At 38.0% G+C, this 26,250-nt stretch overlaps 1 protein-coding gene across 2 annotated transcripts in view; it reads right to left on the minus strand.

The window, feature by feature from the left end:
* Window positions 1-2,255: 2,255 nt before the first annotated feature.
* DACH1 (dachshund family transcription factor 1) overlaps window positions 2,256-26,250 on the minus strand; it is a 337,708-nt gene continuing 313,713 nt past the window's right edge. For both annotated transcript variants that reach the window (XM_059817543.1, XM_059817535.1), the window contains 5 exons: window positions 23,384-23,535; window positions 14,084-14,231; window positions 6,831-6,974; window positions 6,276-6,344; window positions 2,256-2,316 (listed from right to left, as the gene is read on the minus strand). In XM_059817543.1, the coding sequence (XP_059673526.1) occupies window positions 2,294-2,316; window positions 6,276-6,344; window positions 6,831-6,974; window positions 14,084-14,231; window positions 23,384-23,535 (536 nt within the window). In that variant the 3' untranslated portion in view covers window positions 2,256-2,293. The remainder of the gene's footprint in view (window positions 2,317-6,275; window positions 6,345-6,830; window positions 6,975-14,083; window positions 14,232-23,383; window positions 23,536-26,250) is intronic.

The following is a 26,250-nucleotide window of genomic DNA, read 5'->3' on the forward strand; positions in this document are numbered from 1 at the left end:
GGCATTACAGTTTATCAATTACTTTGTTAGCTTTATCGCTGTGAATCAAAAGATTCAAGTCCATAAGGTTGTCAGATGTCATCTCACAGTGAAACTTCTGACTTTGTAGTTTACTTGTTAAAAAGAAAACCCTAGGAAATGGTTACCTAGGATTTTATTCAAATGGTGAAGCAAAACACTCAATTCTTAAGGAAATGCCAAAATTAAGATTTAACATATGAAAGAAAATGAGATAATCACACCTCTTCTGTAAAGCATGATGTCTAATGATGGAAGTATTATATATAAACCAGGTATTATATAAAGCATGAGAACACACATTGAGCACTGAAGATAAAGAAAATATTGGATAGATATCCATTTACTCAATGACATCCTTGTCCCCTGCACTGAATGAGACAGGGTACTGTGAAAAATACAGTATCTAATCATATAATTAAAGATTATATCATGATGCATACACAAAGACGGTTGAACAAAGGTGCGGAAGACAAGCTTAATTCTAGCATTTCCTAATTTTGGAATGCTTGACTTTACAGCCTTGATAATGCCCTTTTCCAATAAAGTTTTTGATCTCATAAGAAATAACATCACACATTTCCACATGCTTTTGTCCAAGATTTATACATCAGAAATGGAACCGTGCGCACAAGCTTCATAGAACCACCAAAAGTTCCTTTTCATTGTGGAAGTCCTTCAGATAGATATCTTTCAAACACAAATATAGCAAAAAAGAATCAAGGACTATCATTTGCTGAGATCATTACACTGATTTTGCTTGTTGAAAAACAGATTAAACAGGTTTCAAACCAACGGAGAAAACAATTTAGGTTAGGTTTTCAGGCACGTGACTGAAGCTGTATCTAAGCAATTTTTATTCATGTGGAGGGCAGCTGCAGGGCAGCCTTCCCCTAGTACTTAGGCAGCAAAATGCACACACTAGGTTCTTGGTATGGGCAAAGTTAAAACATAATTTCTTTCTCACTCTTCCTCAGGAGCCTTCAAAGGCCTTACAAGTAACTTCATACAGGACTATGAAGTCCGTGTGCTAAGTTGCAGTTGCTTTCTTTCTCTGTTCCTGGATCTCCTCAACACCTCCATTTCCTGCCTTGTCCTTTCTGGGACAGAAAAAGACAGATGGCCCTGGAAGCTTTTATGTGCATAGTAGCTGAGTGGCTCTTTTTCTTACATCAGGAAAGCAGTCTGAAGCCACTTAGCATTATACTTAACTGCGCTGTTAATATGAGCCTACAGAAGAGGTGGAGAACTAGAAAAGGCAAGAAGAAACAGTGGGTGCGAAAGGAGTTAGAAAGCGTAAGGTCGTTTTGCTAAGGGACAGGGAGAGTAAGATAACAGACTCAATTGGAGAAAGGCTGATAATGTGCTAGAAGGGAAGAAAAGTATTTGCAGCAGAATAATTAATTGAGGTATGAAATTTTGACTGATGGACAAAAGGAACAAAATTTGCGCTAGAGGAGACCGTGTAGTTAAGGAAAAATTGACTGAAAGAGTGGGGTAGGATAGGAAAACTTTGAGGACAGGCAAAGTGCAAAGGGTCTCTTGGAACACAAACAGACATTTGGGAAAAAAAAAAAGATAGGCCTGAGAATTCATGGGAACTGAACAGGGTGAGAAGACTGTTAGCAGAAAGCGATGGAGCTGGTTTCAGAAGCAGCTGGACTGATGGCATGTAGAAGTTGGAAATTAATTGGAAGAAAGTAGAAAAGGTACAGGCTGAGGCAATTGCTAGAAAATAGGAAAGAAATGGAGAAGACAGACAAAATAGCAGCCTGAGAGAGAGAAAATTTGGTTAAGCTTCCTGTTCTTATCAGGAAATCTTTGGGAGAAAAGCATGGAATAATTTGGGAGTGATTTGGGAAAAGGAAGACATGAAGGGACACCATATGAAAGGAATGGTCAACAGGAAAGACAGTGCAAAAGTAGAACATTTTTAGAGGGGTTTAGATAATGCATAAAGGGAGTGGTATTTAAACAGAATGAAGATGAATGTACAGGACTTGGGAGGGAAACTACTGGGAGACAGAAAATTGGGAATGTGGGATTTATAGAGGAAAAGAACAATTAATAATGTAGGCAGACAAATACATGGTAAGTAACCAGATGGGGAAGAAAAAGTCAATGGAAATAAGAAAGTAAGAGTGGCAGTAAATGTCATTGTTCTAGTGCTTAGTAAGAGGTCTGGTAACAAAACAGTTATATATAAGTCAAACATTATCTTTGTATGGTACCTTTTTGTGTGGGATGAGGGGGTCTTGGGAAACCGGATTGGGAGCTAGGCATAGGCATCTAGTGAACCTACAATATGTATGGAGAAGAGGATAATCTGCTTTATTATTATTTTAAACAGAAGCAAGAAAGAAAACATTTAAAATCAGTGTCTACACCAGTTCCTAATAGCTTAGTATCTGTTTGTATCTGTTAAAAAATATGAAACCCATAATTGGGTTATTTGTTATGATTATTTGTTAGCATGTTATGGATATTCCAGCAAACTGTATTAAAAAAACCCAAACCCAACCCTAAAATATCCTGTATTGCTTCTTTTTATAGTCTCACATTCAAATTTCTTTTTATTGTCTTTCCCATTTTACAAAAGACTTCACATGAATTAGAAGTGAATCTAAATGAGTGCTACATGATGAAAAGTAGAACAGAACATAACCCCCTATTGACAAATGAAATTCTTTTACACTTAAATTAGTCCTATTCCTTACTCACCAAAGTGATAGCTAAAAATATCAACATTAAATACAACTTCAAGTTGACAAGTATCCTTTTATTTATAATAAATAGTAGATAAAATCTTTATTTTTAATTATGATTTCCTTGCATAATATTTTCTTACATGCTGAAATTACACTTGGTATTTCAATTATTTCACTTCCCCACAGAACGCTGCAGCTTTCCTATTTTTGCTTGCTTAGTTATAGAACTGCATAGCATGCTTAATACAGTAAGCTGGAAAAAAAATTAATAATTGTGAATAAAGAGACTATTACCCCAGACATGCTTTGATACTGAGATACAGATATATTTTTAAGAGGAATAAGAAAGGCGTAAGTATTTCCCTAGTAAATACTTTTTCCCAGAATCTGAAACATGATAGTATTATATCCTTTATTATGGAATATATTGTATATTCTGTATAATAATTCTTCTATAGTGCATACTAGAGTATACAAAATATCATTTACAGATGAAAGGACATAATTGAATTTTTTCAAAATTGGAAGGACATGGTCTTTGCTGCCCCAATGAAAATTCAAAAAAGTGTTGGAAAAATCCCAGCTTCACCCACTGGAAAGCTTTTGTAGAGTTTTGCAGCTAAATTCTCCAAGGAGTCCATCTGTACTGAGAGTGCTTTATCCTGGTGCTGCAGGAATGAAGCAGTTCTTTCCCTGCAACTCTCTCTCCTCATTCCTGCAAACAATTGCCGTGCTAAATATTGAGATAAGAACAGAGAAATTGTCTTTGCTTTTCTCTCAGTTCTTCTCTCCCTGACATCCAGACAGATGCAGAAGAAGAAACAGAATGTGCACTGAAAGCAATAAGGAATGTGAGCTTGATGGGGAGGTAGAGAATACAGACGGAAATGTGGTACCAAACAGGAAAGGCTGGTAATGCGGAATGTCAATGCCGCATGGACTCCTAAAATGGCTGGACAAGTGGAGAAGGCAACAGGAAGAGTCAGACAGAGACAGGGGGCTGGGGGTCACTGAGAAGACAAAGAGCTTGTAATTAAGGAAATAATCAGGGTGGCATGAAACTGAGTTCAGAAGAGAACGCTGGAAGAATGTGAAGCTAGGAGAAAAGAAACACAATGTAATGTAGAGCCAGGAAAGAGTGAGATTAGCCATTGACGAAAGCTGGAATTGGAGTGAGGAGGAAGAAACTAGGAGGAACTGGGACACAAAGGTACAGGAGTAACAGGGATACGTGCTAAGGGGGACAGAGAGAAAAGGGAGTTTATGGTGAAAGGGAATCCTCCTTCCAATATTGCAAGTGAACATAAAGAGTTCTGACACTTAGTTTTACTCGTCTGCCATTAACTATTTCTGAAACCTATCAGCCTATAATAGCTGATCCACAATGACAATAAGCTCCTACAGTTACATTTCTGTTGTAAGGTTACATGTTGTGGTAGATCTGAAAGTTCTGAACTGTTATATGACAGTTAAGCTGAATATATTAAACGATAAGAAGTTGCAACTCTACTTCTTGCTTCTTTTTTTCCTTTTCCTTAAAAAAAGCCTATTTTAATTATATGTTAAGACTGCAAAGCAGAGACAGGAAATGTCAGAATTAAGGTTGCCTTTGCAATGTGATCCAATATCACGATCAGAATATATTTTGGTCCAGTCTTTAATTCAATAATCATCTGTGGGTTGGGTTTTTTTCCTTGCACCACCTTGGACAGATGAATCAAGGAAAGGTCATCATTACTGAGAATGTTGCTTGTAAGTCCTCGATTTCATTTGTTGCAGAAATGGAAAAATATATGAAATGAGCATAAGTAGGCAGAGGATAGCTGGAAAAGAATGGATAGTCACGGTTAAAAAGCTGAAGTGATGTTCCTACGTAGTTTGGGATAAGTCCTTTAGAATACATACTTCCAAAGTACTCAGTAATTATGTGTTGCTCATTTTCTAAATATCCAGCTTTGTATCTCAGCCCATAAATGAAATTGAATTCAACAGGACAATGATTTTAAATACACTGAATACATTTGCCAAAAATGCAAAGTATCCTGAAAAAATAGGTCCTAGCTACTCAAAAGTTAAGCAATTTGACACCTTAATCTTTCTGTGACTCTATTTTCCAGCTTCAAATGGGAATACTCCAAACTTCACTTCCTTGCGGGAATGCTCTGAAGATAAAGTAATTAATGTTTGCAAAGAGCTCAGATACTGCAGTGACTAGTGTAACAGAATGGCCTCCCAAGAAATTATAAGTCTGTTGTTGCACCGAACAAAATAACAAAATGACTGGATTATAACAAAATGACATAATGACTGGATTCTTACTAAATGAATTACGTCACGTCAAATGGTGCTTTGAATAAGACATACATTTTATGGGAAGGAAAGTAAGGATTTTGGAATAACAAACCTCATAACATCTACCCGCTTCCCAGGCAACGTTTAATCTGGCATACTCCAACTTCTGAGTTGCTGACTTTGCAGACATAACTTGCTTTAAATCTAGATGGTTTTGTTTATATACATGTGCTTGTCCCACATTAGAACTTATTGCCTCTTTTGTATTTGTTTATATGCTCAATACATTAAAAGCTTGTTGACTTTTTATTCTCTTGTTACAGCCTCCTTGTGGCATGCCAGTAACAACTCTTTAGGAGTTAGAAAAAGTGATTAAATAACACACAGAAGATGTCAAACGATACTGTTAAGATGACTGACTTTAAAATGCAAAATAAAAGCCATTGAGAGTGATTACCAGAGCTAATCATTTTAGGCTTGTCTCTGAAAAATGCACCTTCATTTACAACTGAAAACAAATGCTATTTTTACTGTTTAGTATTCATGTAGGTAGATTTAGCGTGTTGACTAGAGAAGACATTATAACATAAATACTATCTTAAAAATTTGCTCTTTGCTAATATCTTGGTGTTTGCAATATATATACACATTTAGATTCACAGGGGAAGTAATATGGGTCTCTTTAGTATTTCATGTATAAATTTACTCAGCAGATTTGTTTTATTAAAATGTAAATACTGGGATATGGTAAATGAAAAATCCAAGAAGGGAATAAACAGATTATTTATCGTTAATGCTCAGAGTAGCTTATTGAAACATACCTTTCAGTAACTGCCACTGAATATTAGCTATGAAATTCTCATCATGCCTTGAATGTTACCTATTAGGTTTAGCCATTTGTATAGTTAAAAGGCTCAAAATGTTTTGAATATACCTTTAAAAACATTGTTGTCTCAAATCTAACTATACATATTCACAAAAACGGCATTCAGTGTGTCTGAGATTCAACCCAATACTGCTTCAAATTAATTATTCTTCTTTAATTGCTCTGTATAAACAGAAATGACCTATTAATTTAAAGAAAATCTATCAGCACAGAATGTATTCTCTCTTATAAACAAGCAAGATGAACTTGACCTTGTTTGAACTTGTTTTGATGTGGCCCAGATGGTAGGCTACATGCTTGAATAGCAGTCTAAAGCTGAGGAAAAACTCATATAGCAAGATCTAGATTTATAGCCTTTTGCAAATTCCTACCTTGTATTGTCCTTTCAGCATCTGTTCTGCCCCCACTGCGGTCAGCTTCTATCTCTGGGGTCAGAGAGTCTAGAAACATAGAAAGGTAAGACTGACACATATTTCATTTGATTCTTATAGTCCTTTTTACAACCTGTTACTCCAATGCTGAATTACAATACAATCAACCTTTGTCAGTTTTTTTAATGTTGAACAATGACTGGAGGCCAGGACAATTTTTTGTTAGACTAGGAAGATTAATGAGCAATAGATTTTTCAACCATAAAGCTGGGGGGGGGGGGGGGGGGGGGGCGGGGGGAAGAAGAAGGAAAAAAAATTGACTTCTCAAGCTAATAATATAAAATTGTCCTAGTTTGGACATTCTCTCCAGTGAGTTTATTTGCACATACTATATAAAGTAACAAAACAAAAGAGAGAGGCGTCACTTGAATGAAGGAAAGAAAGGAGATTTTCTTTTTTTCCCCTCCCATCATGTTATAAATTTTCAATATAACAAGCTTCTTTTGGCACTTAAATTGAAAGTTAATGACACAGAAGCAAAAATTGGTTTCTTACCGTTTAGGACCCTGAGACTATCTGTTGAAGCTGCCTGTTTCAGTGTCTGTTCTGCTTGCTCCCGTCGTTTAGTCTCAAACTCAAGTGCTTCCTGCAATTTCCTCTTTGCCTTCTTTTCCTTCTTTAGCCTCTTCTGAATTATTGCTAAGACAAAAAGAAATCAGTGTACTCACATTTGGATCTGAAACTCAGCTACGTGATTACCTATTAAGAGTCCCGAGAAATGCTACAACTGCAACAGTTCATATAAATTGACTAATTATTGCAATACCAATTTAAATTACTTGAAATTTGCTGGAATCACAGTGGGATATTCTACGAGCTACTCTTCTATGCCACGGTATTGAAAACCGTCGGTGATATTCAGCTAGTATATGGTTTTTTATATAAACAGATGAGAATCTCTGAACGTCCCAATCAGAAAACCTTGGAACTGGCACTGAAATGTACCTTTTGCATCATGTGAGGTAGATATGCCTCTCTCTCGGGAGGTGAGGTGTTTATTCGGCATTAAGTCCACCATTTTGTTACTGCCCTTAGCACACAGGCAGTATACACGTAGTGATGAAGCTCGCGCCTGCCAGCCTGCAGCTTCTCTCCCACAAGAGGGAGATCGGGCTGCTTGGGTGCCCAGGCTGCAGGAGGAGCTCAGCCCCCACCCTGCTGTGGTCCTCATTCCTTAGGGAAAGGCCCTGAGCTTTCTAACTCCCCTCCAAGCCGCTGCTTCCTGCAAGCCATCCAACCTCTTGGTGCCCGGTCTCTTCTCCATGTTTATGTCTTATCCACATTTCCCTTTGTCTTTCCCTTTTCGCTCTCTTGCTCTCTGTCAGCTCCTGTCCCATCAGCCGACTAATCTTGAAGAACTCATAGCAAATCCTTTAAGGTGCTGGATCCCCCAGCCAAGGAAATATTGCTTTGTCAAATGTGAGGGAAAATATTAGGAAAGGAAGGAATATTTTAAAATTAAGCATTAGAAGGCCCTAATTTAGCAAAATGTCTTCCTTGGATCTTTTCAGTTCAAGTTTTACAAGGAAAAGGATTGCAAGATCAGGATGAAACTTCATCACAATTTTCTTTTCTATGTTACCAGTGATTTACAACCACAAAAGACAGGCTGGGTTGATCCCTAACTGAAGGAACGTATCACAGGTTACGTTCCTGATGGAAAAGGATAATGTAAGCCAATTTTTCTACTCGATAAAAGCCAAAGTGAGCCTCTAAAGAAATCACGTAAAGTCGTAGAGCATATCATTATCTCCCTCACCACACCCCAACCCTTCTTACACAGCACATTTAGGGTTTTCAGGGACATGCATGTAAGAAGCTTATTTCTCACAAGATCTTCCTGGATAACCCTTTCCTGGAGAGTCTGGTTTTTTGACAATAACTAAAAAATTATCTACTAAACTGCTCACTACAGAATTCTTTTACACGCGCTAAAAGAGTTATCCTCACCAAAAGCAGATACTAGGTGATACTAGGTTTGACTGCCAAAATCTATCTAGCCCTGTATCTCACTTCAAAGCAACCTCGGGTACATGCCAAGGGACGAATGGTGGAAAAGGTAAAAATATACTTCCACCAGTTCATACTCCCCGTTTCCAGTAGTCTGTGATGGTGGTATCTTTCACAAAACGCAAATAATGAAACTTTTAAAGGGAACCATCATTGTTTTCACTATTTAATTTGTATGCTAAGAATAACCACTTTTTGTGTGATCTTGGATATTTAGTGTTGCTATACAGAACTGTTCAGACACAAAATGAATATAAGCATACACTCCGTAGTCAGAATAGCTACATAATTTACATCCAAGACTTTGGAATTTTCGTTCTTTCTCATTTTGTATAGTACCAACTACTTTACAGGCTAATTAGCTTATACTATCGAAGAACATCTAGTATCTATACAAAGGCTAAACTAAATACATTTTGAATCATTGCACAGTTTTAATGTTTTCATTATAAGTACTTTGAAAGTGATTGCAATAAATGAGAAGGAAACATATGTTGCTTTCTGAATTAAAATGTCATCATGGCTGACACATTGTAGATGTGACTACAGCAGCCAGAGCCAGAATTAGCAAGCCCTTACTGTGTAGCTGCTCACAGAAGAGATATTATCCTACTTTCACCAATTGATGAGACACATCCTACAGCCTTAGGAATCACTAATTGGAATATTTACAAAGAAGGAAGGAAACAGTGCAGTAAATAAGCAGCTCTGTAGAACATACAGTAGCAGTAGCGAATTTAATGTTCCAAAAAATGGCAAAAATATTCAGATGTAGCCACTAAAGTAAAAGATATTTGACTTGTGTTAACATGACGAGTAAAAGATAGATGTTGCCTAATGCTAAAGATCCCGTTCACGTAATGGGTTTTGATCTGTATGTGACACAGTGACTTGTGTTTCTATGCCGTAGCTTTTAAGTGTATTTCAGTTTTTTCATGTGGTATCTCTTAACAGGGATATGGTACACTTCTCCCATCTTGCTCATGCTTCCATTAAGACATGTGAAACTTTCTTTAAAAGACATGACACTTGCTATCTGGAAAACTAATAGTAGGTAAAGCCTCCTATGTATTTTTCTACCTTTAATTGAAGAATAAATTCTCAAAATAATTACAGTCTGGCCTTATTTTTTCTCTCCTACTTGGATCTGTTCATTTTAAAGAATAATCCATTACATTTCTTTCCTTTGTACAGAAGTATCCACTAGCAGAGATGGTCATCCTCATTATATTTGCTTTGCTACATACCACCATTAAGTGTTCAAATCCATTCCTCTTTGGTCTGACTCTTTTACCAGTGTGATATCATCATTAGAGGGATACATACAAAAAAGCAGGTAATGCATCATGCTGAAAATAACATTGTCAATTATTTCAGTACCCTGAACAAAATAAGGGACTATCCCATGCTCTTTCCTGACATACAACTTTGAGTGAAATTTATTTTGCCTAATTTTAACTGCTCAAAACATATGTGTCTAGTCCAGCCTAGTCAACTATATTCCCCCTGGAGTTGAACGGAAGAAAAAGAAGTCTTCACAGTGTAATTGACCCCACCTACCTGTCTGAGAACAGGATATATGAATCTCTTTATTGACCAGAAAGGGAATTTGTATTAACTTAAATGAGGTGCTTAACTTTTAGATGGCAAAACTCAAGTAAGGCCAGATGGGTCCTGTGCTGGTTTTGGCTGGGGTAGAGGTAACTTTCTTCATAGCAGCTAGTATGGGGCTGTGTTTTGGATTTGTGCTGGAAACAGTGTTGATAAAGCAGGGATGTTTTAGTTACTGCTGAGCAGTGCTTACACAGAGTCAAGGCCTTTTCTGCTTCTCACCACCAGCGAGTAGGCTGGGGGTGCACGGGAAGTTGGGAGGGGACACAGCCGGGACAGCTGACCCCAACTGACCAAAGGGATATTCCATACCATATGACGTCATGCTCAGCATATAAAGCTGGGGGAAGAAGAAGGAAGGGGGGGACATTTGGAGTAATGGCGTTTGTCTTCCCAAGTAACCGTTACGCGTGATGGAGCCCTGCTTTCCTGGAGATGGCTGAACACCTGCCTGCCCATGGGAAGTGGTGAATGAATTCCTTGTTTTGCTTTGCTTGTGTGCGCGGCTTTTGCTTTACCTATTAAACTGTCTTTATCTCAACTGATGAGTTTTCTCACTTTTACTCTTCCAATTCTCTCCCCCATCCCACCTGGGGGGGAGTGAGTGAGCGGCTGTGTGGTGCTTGGTTGCCAGCTGGGCTTAAACCACGACAGTCCTTTTTGGCGCCCAACGTGGGGCTCGAAGGGTTCAAGATAACGACAGGTTTGATTGGAATGTGCTAGATCAAATTTATAGCTGTTATTGCTGTTTAGCTATTAATCGGCAGGCTCCTGTGCTTGCCATGGGGTTTGCTTGCCTTACTGTCTATTAGAGTCTAGTGCTCGTTAGTGGCTGCTTTTTGCTTTCGCTGCTTGCTGTACTGCCATACTGCTTATCATCTTACTCTGCTATGCCTGGGAACATTTTGATAACAGCAATGGCCATGCGCCTGGGCTGGCAGATGGCCAGGGCATCGCTGCTGTTTCTGTGCTGCTGTACTGGACAGGCTGGAACTCCAGTGTGAACTCGAGTCAAAGGGACCTGTGGATGAGTCCATGTGGGAGCAGGACACCCCAAAGCGTCTGTGGCCTTGGATAAACCCACATCAGAGCAGGTACATCTCGAAGCGTCTGTGGCCGTGGTTATGTCTGTGCCACAGCAGGTGTAACTCTGAAGGGATTGTGGTCCAAGGGTAAGCCCATGCAGGAGAAGGTACACCTCGAAGCATCTGTGGCTGTGGATACATCCATGCTGCAGCAGGTACACCTGGAAGCATCAGCGGCTGTGCATGAGGTCATGCTGGAGCACCTCAAAGTGTGAGGCCATGGACAAGCCCACAAGAGAGCAGGTACACCCCTGGAGAGACTGCAGCCATGGGAAAGGCCATGTTGGAGCAGGTTTACTTTTGAAGGGACTGTGGCTGTGGGTAAGGCCACGCTGGAGCAGGTATATCTCTGAAGGCATTGTGACCCATGGATAAGGCCACGCTGGAACAGGTGCACCTCGAAGCGACTGTGGCTGTGGATAACACTCTGCCGCAGCAGGTATACCCCTGAAGAGACTGTGGCACACAGATAAGGCTCCACTTGGAGCAGGTACAATCCTAAGGAACTGCAGTCTGTGGATAAGTCCAAGCCAGAGCAGGGGCAAGGGGAGGAGTTCATTGCAATATTAAACCCTATGGTCTGGTCCAAAGGGACCAGGGGTGGAGGTTGTAATGGAAACACCTTTAAATTGTTGTAACCCAGGATTTGAGTTGCATGTTATGGGAATTATTATAGCAAGAACCCCTTGTTGCTAGCCAGGCTAGGAGCAAGGGGAGGAGTTCATTGCAGTGCTAAACCCTGTGGTCTGGTCTAAAGGGACTGGGGTAGAGATTGTAATGGAAATACCTTTAAATTGTTGTAACCCATAGTTTGAGTTGTATGTTACAGGAATTACTGTAGCAGGAACCACCTGAATCACTGGAGGACAAGCTTTACAAGAAGCAGTGCAAGTGCAGCAGTGACCCCACCTGAGCTGGCTGTGGTGCCCAAAAACTCCATGCAATACAACACCTGTCCTGAGTGACCACCATAACAGATGGAGCCCAAAGTGATGGACCAAATGAACTCAATGGACATTTTGTGGACATTTGGGGATATTTATGGACATTTTATAGGGGTGGTCCACAGACAAAGGGAATGGTATATGTGTATTCTATCAAAGGATGGGAAGGGGGGTGATGGTTAATGAGAATGTATTGAATAGTGTGAGACCTGAGCATGACGTAAATGGTATGGAATAAGGGGTGGAGAATGTGCTGGTTTTGGCTGGGGTAGAGGTAACTTTCTTCATAGCAGCTAGTATGGGGCTGTGTTTTGGATTTGTGCTGGAAACAGTGTTGATAAAGCAGGGATGTTTTAGTTACTGCTGAGCAGTGCTTACACAGAGTCAAGGCCTTTTCTGCTTCTCACCACCAGCGAGTAGGCTGGGGGTGCACGGGAAGTTGGGAGGGGACACAGCCGGGACAGCTGACCCCAACTGACCAAAGGGATATTCCATACCATATGACGTCATGCTCAGCATATAAAGCTGGGGGAAGAAGAAGGAAGGGGGGGACATTTGGAGTAATGGCGTTTGTCTTCCCAAGTAACCGTTACGCGTGATGGAGCCCTGCTTTCCTGGAGATGGCTGAACACCTGCCTGCCCATGGGAAGTGGTGAATGAATTCCTTGTTTTGCTTTGCTTGTGTGCGCGGCTTTTGCTTTACCTATTAAACTGTCTTTATCTCAACTGATGAGTTTTCTCACTTTTACTCTTCCAATTCTCTCCCCCATCCCACCTGGGGGGGAGTGAGTGAGCGGCTGTGTGGTGCTTGGTTGCCAGCTGGGCTTAAACCACGACAGTCCCCCCCCAGCCTTTTCTATTGTGCATGAGATTGCCTAACTCTAAAAAAGAATATTTGTTTGAGCAGTTGTGAGACACAGAGGTAGAAGGATGTGAAGAATAACCAAGCTCTTTTACAAAACTACTTTAGAAGTGTGGGTAGTGCAATTGTACTGAGCAAAATAGGCCAGTTGTGGACAAAGGGATGATTCATTGCACAGCTGTGATAATTGTCTTTAAAAACGTATTCTCAAAAGTTAAAAAAGGGAAATTAATGACGTGACAGTCCTACCCTTTAATGGGTCAAGGCATGAAACAGGATTACATTGTGTACTTAACTGCTAGCATGTTAGTTAAAGGTGTAATGATACTGGTTGTGAATCCAAGTGTTATTGGTATTCCCTACTTAGCTGGTTCCCAGAAAATTAAATTGGACAGGAAGAGAGTTGTAACTCTAGCCCTGCAAAAATATATATCTGACTTGTCATGGTCTGCATTAAACAGCAAGTGAGCCCCAGAGGTTAACTGTCCCTTGCAATGTAATTAGACACTATTAAAGGGCAAGATATACATATACAGAAAAATGGACCCATAAAGAAAGATGGGAGCATGCTCATAACGCAAACAGTTAATGCAAATCACTGTAAACTGCCTTACCTTTATTATCAATGAAATTACATAAAAATCTTGAACATGTATGTTTTACAGTGGGCTGATGTTAATGTTTGAAATGCTACTAATGCTACTGCCTTATCAAGAAGAACCTTAACTGTTCCTTCTACAAACACGTGTTTGATCTACTATGCATTATAAAGGGCTTATATATTACTATTATCTTTATATTTATTACATACTGTTTGCCTAAATATGCAATAGATGACCCTAGCATATAAGAACAGAGGCAAGAGTTCCTAAAACCTTGCAGATTCTTAAATTTGATACAAACTGTCTTTGTATTGAGTAGCTATCCTTTTTCATAATGATTGCAACCTGCCAAAGTCCATAACAGCACCTATGGTATTTATAATTGTGTTGTGTATTATTGATTTAATAAGTAATATTCCAGAAAAATGTTGAGAAAAGGGAAGGTCCTTGTTTTAAATATCATGAAGATCCTACGCAGAATCAAGCAGGTTGTAAAACTTCCTGCATTGCAGTCAGCCCGGACATAACATGAGGTAAGGGGGAAAAGTTTTGATCAAACACAGATGTTTGATAAAAAATTACGTTTCCTAAGGAAATAAATTACAAGGTGTTCATGTCTGTTTAATTAAGATACCTCTGTTCTTCTGCTCCACAGCCAACTGTTTTTCAAGTGTTTCCCTCAGTTCTCGTTCCCTGAAGAGCTCCATCTTCAGCTCTGTCTTTTCCAGTTGGACCTGTTTCTCTTGAGCTCTGGCATTGTCTATAGCAACCTTTAGTAGACCCTGTTCAAAGATAAAGTTGGATGTTTGAAGAACGTTAGAACAGCTGACACAATAAATAACTTGTGTTATTCTTCCTTGATTAGTCATGTCAGATTTTACAAATGAAATAATCCTGTTACTGGGTCAAAGACTCCCAGTTATCAACAGCAAATTTTTATTGGAATTAATTTTAACAGGTAAGCAAAAATCTGTAAAAAGCCCGGAGTCAAGTTTTCCCAGAAAACGCAAACTCACCTTTCACAGAATCACAGAATCACTAAGGTTGGAAAAGACCTGTAAGATCATCAAGTCCAACCTTTGACTGTGCATATAACTGTAAAAGTTACAAGGATAGGTTTATTCTTTGTAAAAGATAAAGGAGACAAGCCTACATCAGGCACTTGCCTGTGACCAAACCAAAAAGCTGTCCCACTGAAAAAGAATTGGCAGTCTCACAATCACATCATCCACAGAAGGGCAAATTCAGTCTCTAGCACAACTCAAGACAATGGAAATCACCAAAGAGAGAAAGGCTTTTTTAAAGGCTTGCCATTTTCCTCCTTACTGTTGTTAATTATTATTATTTTTGAATATTTTCAAATTTCATAGTTTCCAAGGAAGATAGGGCTATTGGGATGTTAAGCAGAGGACAGTCACAAAGCAGGGAGATACCTCTGTTTTAAAAAGTCCGTTCCCTGACCTTATACAATTGTTATGACACAGCAGAGAACAAAATGCAATCATCTCTCAGTTTCTTGACCTGGGATGGTTGAAATAAACTACTTTTTTTTGTTGTTATTGTATCAGAAAATAATATTCTAAACTTCTCTTGAGAATTTCAGCATCACAATTTCTTTTTTGCAAGGAAACTGGAAGATCCAAGCACAGCTAATAACTAGATAGTTATGACACTGAGATAGGGTATGAAAAAGAGGAGAAGAAATGGAATTTAAATAAATGAACATGGAAAGAGGAAAGATTTCCTTTTCCATTTTCTAGAAGCCTGGCCATCAGGCTCTTAGGTCTACACCTGAATCTCTCCTCTTGAAGCTATCATAATAGAGTAGATAATTAAGCATGGATATGCATATATGAACCTCCATGGATATGAACCTAACTCTTCTGTATCCTAGGCAAGTCTCCTGACAACTTAACTGTAGAGATAATTTGACCCAACAGAGATTTAATTACTGATATAAAGCAAAACAATGCCAACAAGAGAGCCTGAAGTGTACTCCCCAATAGCTCTGCTAGGGAAGCATTCGGCTAACAGATAAAAGGTTTACACTCAAGACCTGGTTTCAGAACAGCCACACTACAAATATGAAATCATGTCCCCCAACTCCCAAGTAAGCTTCCTCACCCCTCAGGCACACTTCCTAAATTGGATTCTGGGTTGCATGATTTTTCACTAAAATTGTTTGAAATATCTCCAAAAAGGAATGGAAAAAGAAGCCAGTATGATGATACTTGAGATACTTGCTGTCTACAATTACCTGAAAGGTGGTTGTGGTGAGGTGGGTGTTGGTCTCTTCTCCCAAGTGACTAGTGACAGGACAAGAGGGAATGGCCTCAAGTTGCATCAGGGGAGGTTTAGACCATATATTAGGGAAAATTTCTTTATGGGGAGAGTGGTGAAGCATTGGAACAGGCTGCCCAGGGAGGTGGTGGAGTCACCATCACGGAAGGTGTTCAAAAAACATGTAGACGTGGCAGTGCGGGACATGGTTTAGTGGGCATGGTAATGTTGGGTTAATGGTTGGACTTGATGATCTTATAGGTCTTTTCCAACCTTAGTTGATTCTGTGATTCTGAGAAATGGAAAAAGTATTTTTCATGAGTGTTGGTCTGCGCATTTATCCCACTAGTCCTTCCAATGTCAATGCCTGCTTTGAAATTTGTGTCCTTCAAACTCCTCTTTTAAGTCTGTTTTCAGAGCCTGTTATTTTCAGTACTCCTCATCCTCATTCTTAACTAAATTGTTGCCTCAAGTGTTGTCTCATTCAGAGCTTAATACTTTGCAACTCTATTACACGTCAATCTATTGAAGTCCACAGGAGCTGAAAGAACCTTGCACCTTCCGACTGCCAGATGGTCACCAAAATGATATACATTACCTAAGTATAGAACCACATTTGAAAATATCTAACAATGGCTAACACAACAATGCTTACAAATATGTTTAAAGTTTTAGCAGTTTTCTTCAAAAGAACAAAATGCTATTCTAAAATAGCTAAACCACAAAGGTATTTTGTATGGAATGTTAAACCTGGATGATGCTAAAGAAAACCACATAAAGCTAAATATAAAGCTCTACAGACATATGCAAAGTAAAATACAATTTGAAATATCTGTAAAGCCTTTCCAATCTATTTTTTAAAAAGTTAATACCCACCTGACTTCTGTTCCCTTCCCCTGCCATATTCTCCTACATTTACAACCATCATGAACTATGTTTTCTGTATGGGATGCATGTGAAATAGTAAGAAGTTGAAGTAGGAGTTGTTTATCAACACCTGCTTCTGGTTTACGCTTAAACTCTGGAATATTTTAATGTCATCCAATTCATCACTTACTGGAACATGTGATTCATCCAAATCACTAATCAACCAGATCAAGTGAAATTACATGAAAAGTATTTGTTGATGAAACGTGTATTGTCAAGTCAGTTTAAAGCTGCAAACACCCTCCTCCCAAATTCTTATCATCCATCTTGTTTAACAATAAAATCGGGCTGCTAAAGCAACTGCCATCTTTAGTCAATTCAACTACATTCATGTACATGTTTCTTCTTCATCAGGAACAAACAATTAGTAACAAATGAAAGAGATCATTACATCAAGTGCCCTTTTAGATCACCCCAATTAAAACTTTAGTTTAGCTGTATTTTAATTCTAAGATACCAAATTCTAATTTTCTGCTCTGATTGCTCTTGTTGACTTATCTTTGAAAGATGTACTCTCAGTGCAAAGCCTAGAGATTATTTAGCAAGATGCCAATGTTGGCACCACTTAATGTGTTGATTGGTTGTATTATCAGTAGCAGTTTAAAATAAATTACTATTAAACTATTATTGTCCTTGGCTGACAAAACACAATATTTTGGTGTTCTTTAAGTATGAAACAATCATTATGAATAAACATGGAAAATAATGCTAAAGTGTAACACTGATGTGTGTAATTTTATATTAAGAATTGCTGCAAAGTACGAAGCTGCTAAAAGCGTATTACATTTTCTATTGAATTTCTACACCACACTTCCTCCCCCAACCTTTCCTTTTTTTATACTTGCTGCTAACATAGCTAATGGTAATACATTACCTATTGCTGCTGATTATGTCTGAAAAATATTAGCTTTTTGGAGCCAAGACCCACTAGGGACTACTTATAAGCTACACAAAATTAAGTTTCATTTTTAGAAGTTAAATCAGCGCACATCAGTAGGCGTCCAATGTGAAAAAAAAACTGCTCTAGAGCCAAACTGATGCATATGCAAAAGTGCTGTTGCTGCCAATGACAGCTCTAATGCAAAAATACTGGAAACATTCAATATCTCCCTGTATTCAGTGCAGAAGGGGGTGAGAAAAACAACTAAAAAGTACAGCGTCTAAAAATCATCAGTGCCCCTTGGAACAGGAATAGCAATTTCAGAGTTGCATGAAATTCTATTAATTCTCCCAGTGGATAAGCTGTAAAAGATTATACAAAATACAGTATGTCCAACTTGTATTTGCTATGTCTAATCCTCTAACCTGATATTAAATCAATATGCTGCCAATGACAATGGGAAATGCAGTGCAACACAGGACATTAACAAAAAGAAAATATTTCCCTTTAGGGAAGGTCAGATGTTATGGAGGCTGGATAATGATAATTGTACTGAACATGCTCAGGTTCCAGATTTGTTTTTAATACAGTATGGCTCTATCTGGAGCCAGGCTTTAAACATGGCATGTCATTGTTCCCCTCTGTGTCACTGTTAATAATTTTTTTTATTTCAACGTAATGTCAAAAATGGACATTTTCCCCCTGGAGATTTATAGATCATTCTGATTTGGTTTGTTTACTTTAAAGCACTTGTTTTAATATTTTCAACTCCTAAATTCTTCAGAAATGTCCAAAATAAAAAGTTAAGTTGATATATGGTTGATGTTTCTTCCCATTCTTCGATGTATCAGAAACCACGATCATGTTAGGGCAGTCTATTGATCCTACAGAAATTAAACATACATCAAACCTCAACTCAGCCTTAAAGTCAGTATTACCCATCATTATTTAAAAAAAATGCAAATAATGTGTTGCCTATTTTGAAAGGGGTGGAGGGGAAGGTATATAGAAGCTCCCTCTCTTTCTAGCTACATCTACAGTATGTTCCACCTAACATAATTTAGTTAGCTACACAGCTATATGTGACATCAAAATGACCTTACTACCTAGTCCAGTGGTCTATCTAGAAGATCATACCCTGTTTCCAACAATTGCCCACAGGAGTGAAAAAGGAAAACTGGAAGAACAAGGCATGCACACAGTGAAGCTTTCCTAGTCAAATCTCCCAGCTCCCAGAGATTTATAGCTCAGGGGCTTCCTTTTGCAATATAAGCTATTCATGGTGAAGACACTTTCAAAAACATTGCTTCTCTTTTAGTCAGGAGATTATATGTAATTTGTATGCTCTCATCTTTAAAATTGCCTAGTGAAAGGCTTGCAAAAAAAAATCAATATATACATTTTTAGTTAACTTCACAGGTTAATTTTTGAATATTTGCTATTTGTAACTGACTACTGACTTAGTAACATAAGCAAGGTAAGATAACACAGCTTGACTATCACTACACATGACTTCAGAAAGACATTTTTGTAATATCTCAGACTGAATATCTCCATCACAGGTAAAGGCATATTGCACAAGTATAAATGACATTTTTCCATTAATACTTTCTGTGAAAAATAAAATCATTCTCTTGAATTTTAGCAGAAGATAAATAAAATAACATCTTTACTTTATCCAGGGTTTGCAATATTTTTCTCTGGTGTATTTAGTTGTAGATGGTAACAGTGCAGGAGACTCATAGCAATAAAGCCAGTAGTTTGCTTTGTTTTCATAGGGGACTTTAGTTTGTAATCATGCATTTCTTTTATTAATATCAATGGGATACTTGCAACTTATTCTACATATCTCTTTAAAAATACTTAGCAACAAGACTGTGTCAATACAACACAGTCTTGATAGAAAAATATACATATATATATCAGGGTGCAACTAATTAATCCCTTAGATATTAATGGAAATTCAGCTCGGGGACAGTAAAGATTTGGGCTCTAAAAGCTTAAAAGAATGTGACTATTAGCCAAGAATACTGCGGTATCATGAAAGGCTGTGGCTGAAACATACTTTGGCATAATCGGGCCATGACTCAAAAAGGTGAACTTATGCGAGTGGTACGGAAACATCTTTAGCCTTCTCACTAGCACTCACACAGCATTTTGCTGTGACTCACCTTCCATCACCCTTCATTCTCCCTGCAGCTGCATATAGACTTCCAGCATTTAATCTGGAAGAAATCAACAAACACGCATTGGGAAGGAACGGACATATCACTTAATTTAAGGTCTCTGGGGAAATTTTTTTTCTCTTCCTTTAGATGTGCAGATATACATCTGAGTAAGAAAATATGTCCCCAGTCTCATTTCTTTATTTTATGTATGTATTTGTTTAATTATATTTTGTTACATTTTATTATTTGCATTTCAGCAGTCCCCAGCAAGAAATAAACATTGGTTGTTCTAGATACTGTATATTGTTATTATCTCCTCTTTAAATGTACAAATAATTAAATGTTATATTTTTGTTTCAATAAGTATTTATGGAGAAGTAAGAAAAACATATATATGATATACAAAAGGAAATAAACCTAACTAGCAGCCCCTGGTGACAGCGATAGCAAATAGGCTTGTCTAACATTTGCCTAAAATTATGAAGTAGTGATTAGGGGCTATCCATTTAACTTTAGTATGGATGGAAGTCACAGACTCACTTGTGTTTAGTGGCCAATTTATAGGATGACTCAGACTTCTAAAATGGACATAAGCAGAGTTAGGCACCAAGTTCAATCACCTAAGCTCTTCAGCACCTGCAAGACTTTTAGCACATTTTGTTTTCAAATATCAAAAGTGTTTAGAAATTTTTGCTCACATACCCAAAAGCACTGTCCCCCTGCAAGGTTTAGTATCCTCCTTACCCTGGCAAACATCAAAATTAGATCTCCTAGTGCCCATACAGTACCCTAATCCTGTTCTATTTTAAACCAGGACAGGGTCTACAACCTCTTCCGGAGGCAACCAAGGTCTGTATTATGCAGATCCTCCAGATCCTGCACCTCACACAACTGAACATACACAAGGGGATCACAGCACAGATATCTACCATCACGTCCACACACACTGATGTAGCCAGAGGCTGCTTGCCTATGTATTCATATGACCATCATATCCCTAAAATATAGGCAATCTCCACCACCACATGTGGCAGGTCATGTATGCACCCCAGTCCCATGACCTAACAAAGATGTACACTTGCATTTCACAAGCAAACATATACCCTTCCTGTGAAAGGACACATCCGTATTTTCATCATGCACGACCCTGAAGAAAAAAGAACAGTGTTTACCAAAACCACTCTACTAGCCTTTGGCTAGATTTCTGCTGTTTTCTGTTTCAAGACCACCTTAGTACTGGAGGCAGGGAATGGACTGTAGGCCAGATGATCTTTTCTAGAAGGTTAGATCTGGTCCACGGCTACCATAGCTGCAACCAGAGAACAGTGAGGAATCTTACTGCTCTACCTCCCCTTTGAATCCACACCTCTGTACTGAAAGGGAGTGAAAATTCATCTGGACCAAAGGAGAGCAAAGAGCAATCTACCTAGCAACAAGAGTCCTTCTGACTCATGTACTAAACGCATCATGGGTTTCAGGTAGTGCTAACGCATATCTTTGCAAAGTCACAGATGATATTGCAAGCTGGGACCATAGTACAGTATTTCCTCTTTCCACAAATCCCATTAACGAGTTCAAACTTGTAGTCAAATACCTAAAACTCAGTTCTGAAAGTGTCAGTATCACAGTATCTAACCCATTTGTGGACCTGGGGTAGCCCCCTCTCATTGCAATAATTGCTAAATATGGAAACCATTCTAAATGGCATTGATTAGAGAAAATGTCACTCTTGTGCATAGGTTATTACAATAGACTCTACTTTTTTAAAGAGAATACTTAACTTTTTCTACATAGGTGGGAAAATCAAACTAGTGGGGGTTTTTTTGTTTTTTGTTTTTTTTTTTTAATGAAGTGGTTTTCTGATGTTGTCCTGATAGAGATTAAATCTATGGGGGGGAAAGAATGCCTTGATGGTGTATGAAAGGATTCCCAGAGATCTGTGGAAACATAATGCAACACGGGGACATACTGAAAAAATCCAAAAGGACTTACGTCCCACCTGTTTACCCTGATAGATGATTTGTTGTGATGTGGAATCTCAAGGTAAGGAGCAGTAAGTACAGAAGTACAATGACAGAAGGCATAAACAAGTCTCTGGTTTCTTTACGACGTTGCCTTTAATTTTAGCTTTTCACCCCAGATAAGATTAGTGGTTCTTTTTTTTAAAAAAAAGGAAAAAAAAAGCAATGACTGAATTTCACATTCACATTTGCTGTAAAACAAAACTGAATGCATTCTTGGCAAATTAATCCTGGTCATTTATCCTGAAGTAGCGCAGCACTTTCATATTCAATCACAAGATTACCTAACCTGTTGATGCTGAATGCTTTGCTCATTAGGTTGCTGTCTAGAGACATTGAGTGCACACATTTGTCAAAAAAATTACTAAGAACTTTCCTGTACATGCATGCACAGCTAAAACATTACATACTTTGCTAACTGTATTTCTTCCTTTAGGAAAAAAACATTCTTTACAGATTGCAGCAGATCTGTTAGAAGAAGGCTGACTGTTACAGAATTACCTTGGTTTATGATTTAGACATTTAAGATCCTAAGTCTCAGAACCACAAAAAGCAATCACAAATATGCTCTTTCAGACCAGGCAGATATAGCAATACTTAATTCTTAAATAGCAGTATTTTTTTTTTCATTATTACATCTCAAAACATCACCAATGAATGAATCATGTACTTTTCATAAAACAAGTCTGAAGTGCCATAAACGTTAATGACATTGCTTGAGAAAGTAAAGTGAGCAAGATTTGGCCCTACTCTGTCATAGCCTTTGCTGAATAGAATACAATTGATTTTATGTATTTGCAGGAATGAGCAGGGAAAAATATTGTGACAAATACATTAGAAGTTAGCAGCTGCACAGATGAGGCTTGTCTGGAATGAGTACAATATGGCTGCATTATTTCCTGCACTATCATTTTTCTTCTGCATGCAACATGCAACCATATTGTTGCAAAAGTTTCATCTGGGGCACACATGATCACTGAATTTGTGGACAAAACAATTCTTCATTCTAATATGAAACACTAACATCTTGGCTCCAAGCTACATGCTAGCGTATACCTTAAATAATGTTTGAGTCAGGCTGTACTGTACACACAATAGACATCATGACTACCGAATAGGAAATCTGCAGAAAATTTGGTAATACCCTTTGAAGTCTATTCCTTGAAGACAGTACTTTAAGTGAAATGAGCTTATTTATAAAAGAAGTGGTTTTTGTGAATGCTTTTATGGGAGACACATTTCAAATAGCTTTAAATATCATTTCCACCTTGGCACTCCAAGAATTTAAAATAACTATTTATTAAAGAAATGTTTCTCTGCTTAGTAAATGAGATAAAGTTAAACAGTAAGATATATTTCATTAGCCTGTAATAAAAAGCATTTAAGACAAATGTTGTTAAACACACCAATGTAATTTTCATCGAATTCTCTGCTGTGGTTTAATATACAATCTGCGTTTTTATGTACTGTATGTGACAGCTTCTAAATTAATTTGTTTGCTGTGGTTCCTTTAAAACCTAAATTACTAGAAAGTTTCAGTAATTTAGTTGACCCAAATAATCTTATGAACTGATTAAGCTAGAATGGTTGTATTAATTTAGACAAATCTGCAACTGGCTCCTCTCCATCCTTTTAAGCTGATCTACAGAAAGGCCTACCTGGATGTTAGTCAGAAGGGTCTCTATGGAGGACAATCCATCAGGGAATAGAAAAGGAGATGGAAAACCTGGAGGTAGTGGTTGCCCATGCCCAGTTAGAGAAAGTTTGTCAAGGCTGTCTCTTGCGGTTGGTGTGGAGAGCGGGGTCTCATCTGTATGTGATTGAAACAAAAATATAGAACAAGTTACGCTTGTCTGTTTTTATTAGACCTCAGTAATGGCTTCCCTAGTGGTTTCCAGAACATTTATTGCAAATTGGTTCCTGCTATCAGGAGAAAATGCTTTCTGCTGAATTTTCTTTAATGAAAAAGCTGTGGAGATACAACAAGATAACATTAATGAGTAACTTTATAAGCCTTTTAAATGCAGTCTCTAATGAGACTGAGTTTACAGTGCCATAGAATCTTTTTAAAACAAATATTATCTCACATATACTTGTGATAATATATTCAGGCTGACTTTATGGGCACCTTCCCAATTATCTCATTTTAGTTTGTGTTCTATTTGGATTGACAATAGAATATTTTCTGGCATGACATATATTTTGTATACGAGAAGTATTTGAATACGAGGCTTCCCATACAATTAACCCTTCCCGCTCTTAATGGTTTCACTTACAGCTCAGAAGATTCTGCAACACCGAGAAAAACTATAGATTCTCAATGCATTTTTAATCATGAAAGTACACCTGATTGCCACAACTGAAACATGTTCTGAACAATACATGAAATTAACAGCATGGTTACAATCACTGGCCTAATTTTTTTAAGCACGGACATCTTCTAACAATTAGTGCTAAACTCCTTAGTGGGATCTTTGTAACAATCAGATCTGATCAGTTCTGACATCACAACGGGAAAAAACTCCCACAGCTTGAAGACTTCTAAGATTAAAGTTTCACAGATAATCTGTGAATGGATTATAAAGTAAATGCCAAAAAAAAAAAAAAACCCACGACAATTAATAGAAACTTCAATATGGTCTTTTTTTTTTTACTTCTTGAAATATTTTTAGACTACTGTTGATATGATACAGAAATTTAGGTCAATTTCTTTGCACCAGATGTTAATCTGAATTTTTCAAAAGGAAGACTATCTATACATATATATAGATATATATATCTGTACATACTCTTCTTACCAAGGGCTCGGTCATTAACTGACACATATTCATGTATCTCAATACAGCACAAGGACATCAGAATGTACTCTTGGTATTATGCAGATCTCTGCACAGCTATTTGACTACAGAAGAGTTTGTCAGGCTTGCTCTTTTCCATTTGGGCTTTGATCATTACAAGAGACATATGTTTGGGGTTTTTTAAATTTCTCTTTCTTTCTGCACTTCAGTTAACTATAGTTTCAATAAATAGTTATACTTCTCTATTTATCCTATTGTGTACATAAGCAGTTGTATTATATGAAAGTTCTGATACTAGTTGCCTAAAAAGAGTTCTCTCTTCAACTAGGGTGCAGTATTTTCTTAAGTGGACATTGTCTAGGACCAGAAAAATTGAAATCTGCAGCAACAAAGGGTGACAGTGTAGGCTTTGACAACCCCAGGACCAGAAAACCATAACTCTGAGTCCCAGTTCATTCCAAGAGTCCCCCATCTACCGCTACTCCAGAAGGAAGTAATCTCCATCAACCATGCATTCAGGTGCAGGTTTCTTGCCCCATCTCCTCACCAGCTCTGTTGTGTTGGTCAGTATTTACCGTGCTAGAGTAAAAGCCTCACCCACTATGTCGCTCCACAGAAATACCCAAACAGGCATTTGGACATCTGCTTCTGGGCTGGTTCCACTTAGCTCTTTCTATAGCTAGTGGAGAGAAGCAGACATCAGTTTAAGGCACTAATCCGTCTGAACTATTGCAGGCATCTACTGCAGGAGGAGGCAAATCTTCCTCTAGAAGTGCCTGTTGACTGTAAGAGAAGCCTAAGCTGACTGGCTCAGATGGAAAGATCTACTTTTGGTGAGATCAGTACTACCATGGAAGCTGTTCTTCGTACTCCACTGTGGCTCAGGCTAAGAGTAGCCTACACAAGCAGTAAGACCCTGTTTCATGTCCTCTATTTGTCACAATTTGTGTTCAATTACTGCTTTCTCATAAAGTCGTCATTCAAAAGCTTACCAAGGTAAGCCTCGTAAAATAAATTGATGTTGACCAAGGAAAGCTTCAGCCTATTCAGAGTCATAAAAGATTTTTTCAGCTATATTTAAGTTTTCCACTCATATCACAAAGTGCTGAGAAAAATTGGCTGTAGATTACTGAACTATTTCCTATTTACCTTATCAAGATTCAAAGCAGGCTCTGAAAAATTTACTCTGTGGATGTATTCTCTGTCCTCATGCTACCCCACAGCAACATGGATATATCTGTAGTCATTTTGCAGTAACATACTAAATTTGGCCCTAAATCTGAATTGTTTCTTTTCTTCCCAACTTTTGAAATATTATAGAACTATTCATCACTTCATTAGAAAAAATAAATTAGGCATTCCTGGGTATTGCAAACTAGCTTATTGTTCTCAGATCATCCTGCTAGTTCATCTTCTCAAATCCTAGTCTAGTGTGAAAAATCATTACCAAATGTTTTTTTTCCAAACTGCTGTCAGAATTGTTATGCTTTCATTAATCAAAAGAAACAACCCAAACCTTAAACAAAACTGGTTAGACAATAGATTGATAAACACTACACAATATCATTGCATAGGTGAAAACTTTTTTTTTATAGCAAGAAAGAGTCTAATCACTAGTATGCATGGTGGAGCTGATCCACATAAATGAGAAAGTAAACTGAAAAAAGACACCATTTGCATCCAGGATTGTCAGAGAAATGGCCCAATGACCTCTCATACCTTCTGAG

Source organism: Gavia stellata, chromosome 1, assembly GCF_030936135.1.
Source record: "Gavia stellata isolate bGavSte3 chromosome 1, bGavSte3.hap2, whole genome shotgun sequence".
NCBI lineage: Eukaryota > Metazoa > Chordata > Aves > Gaviiformes > Gaviidae > Gavia > Gavia stellata.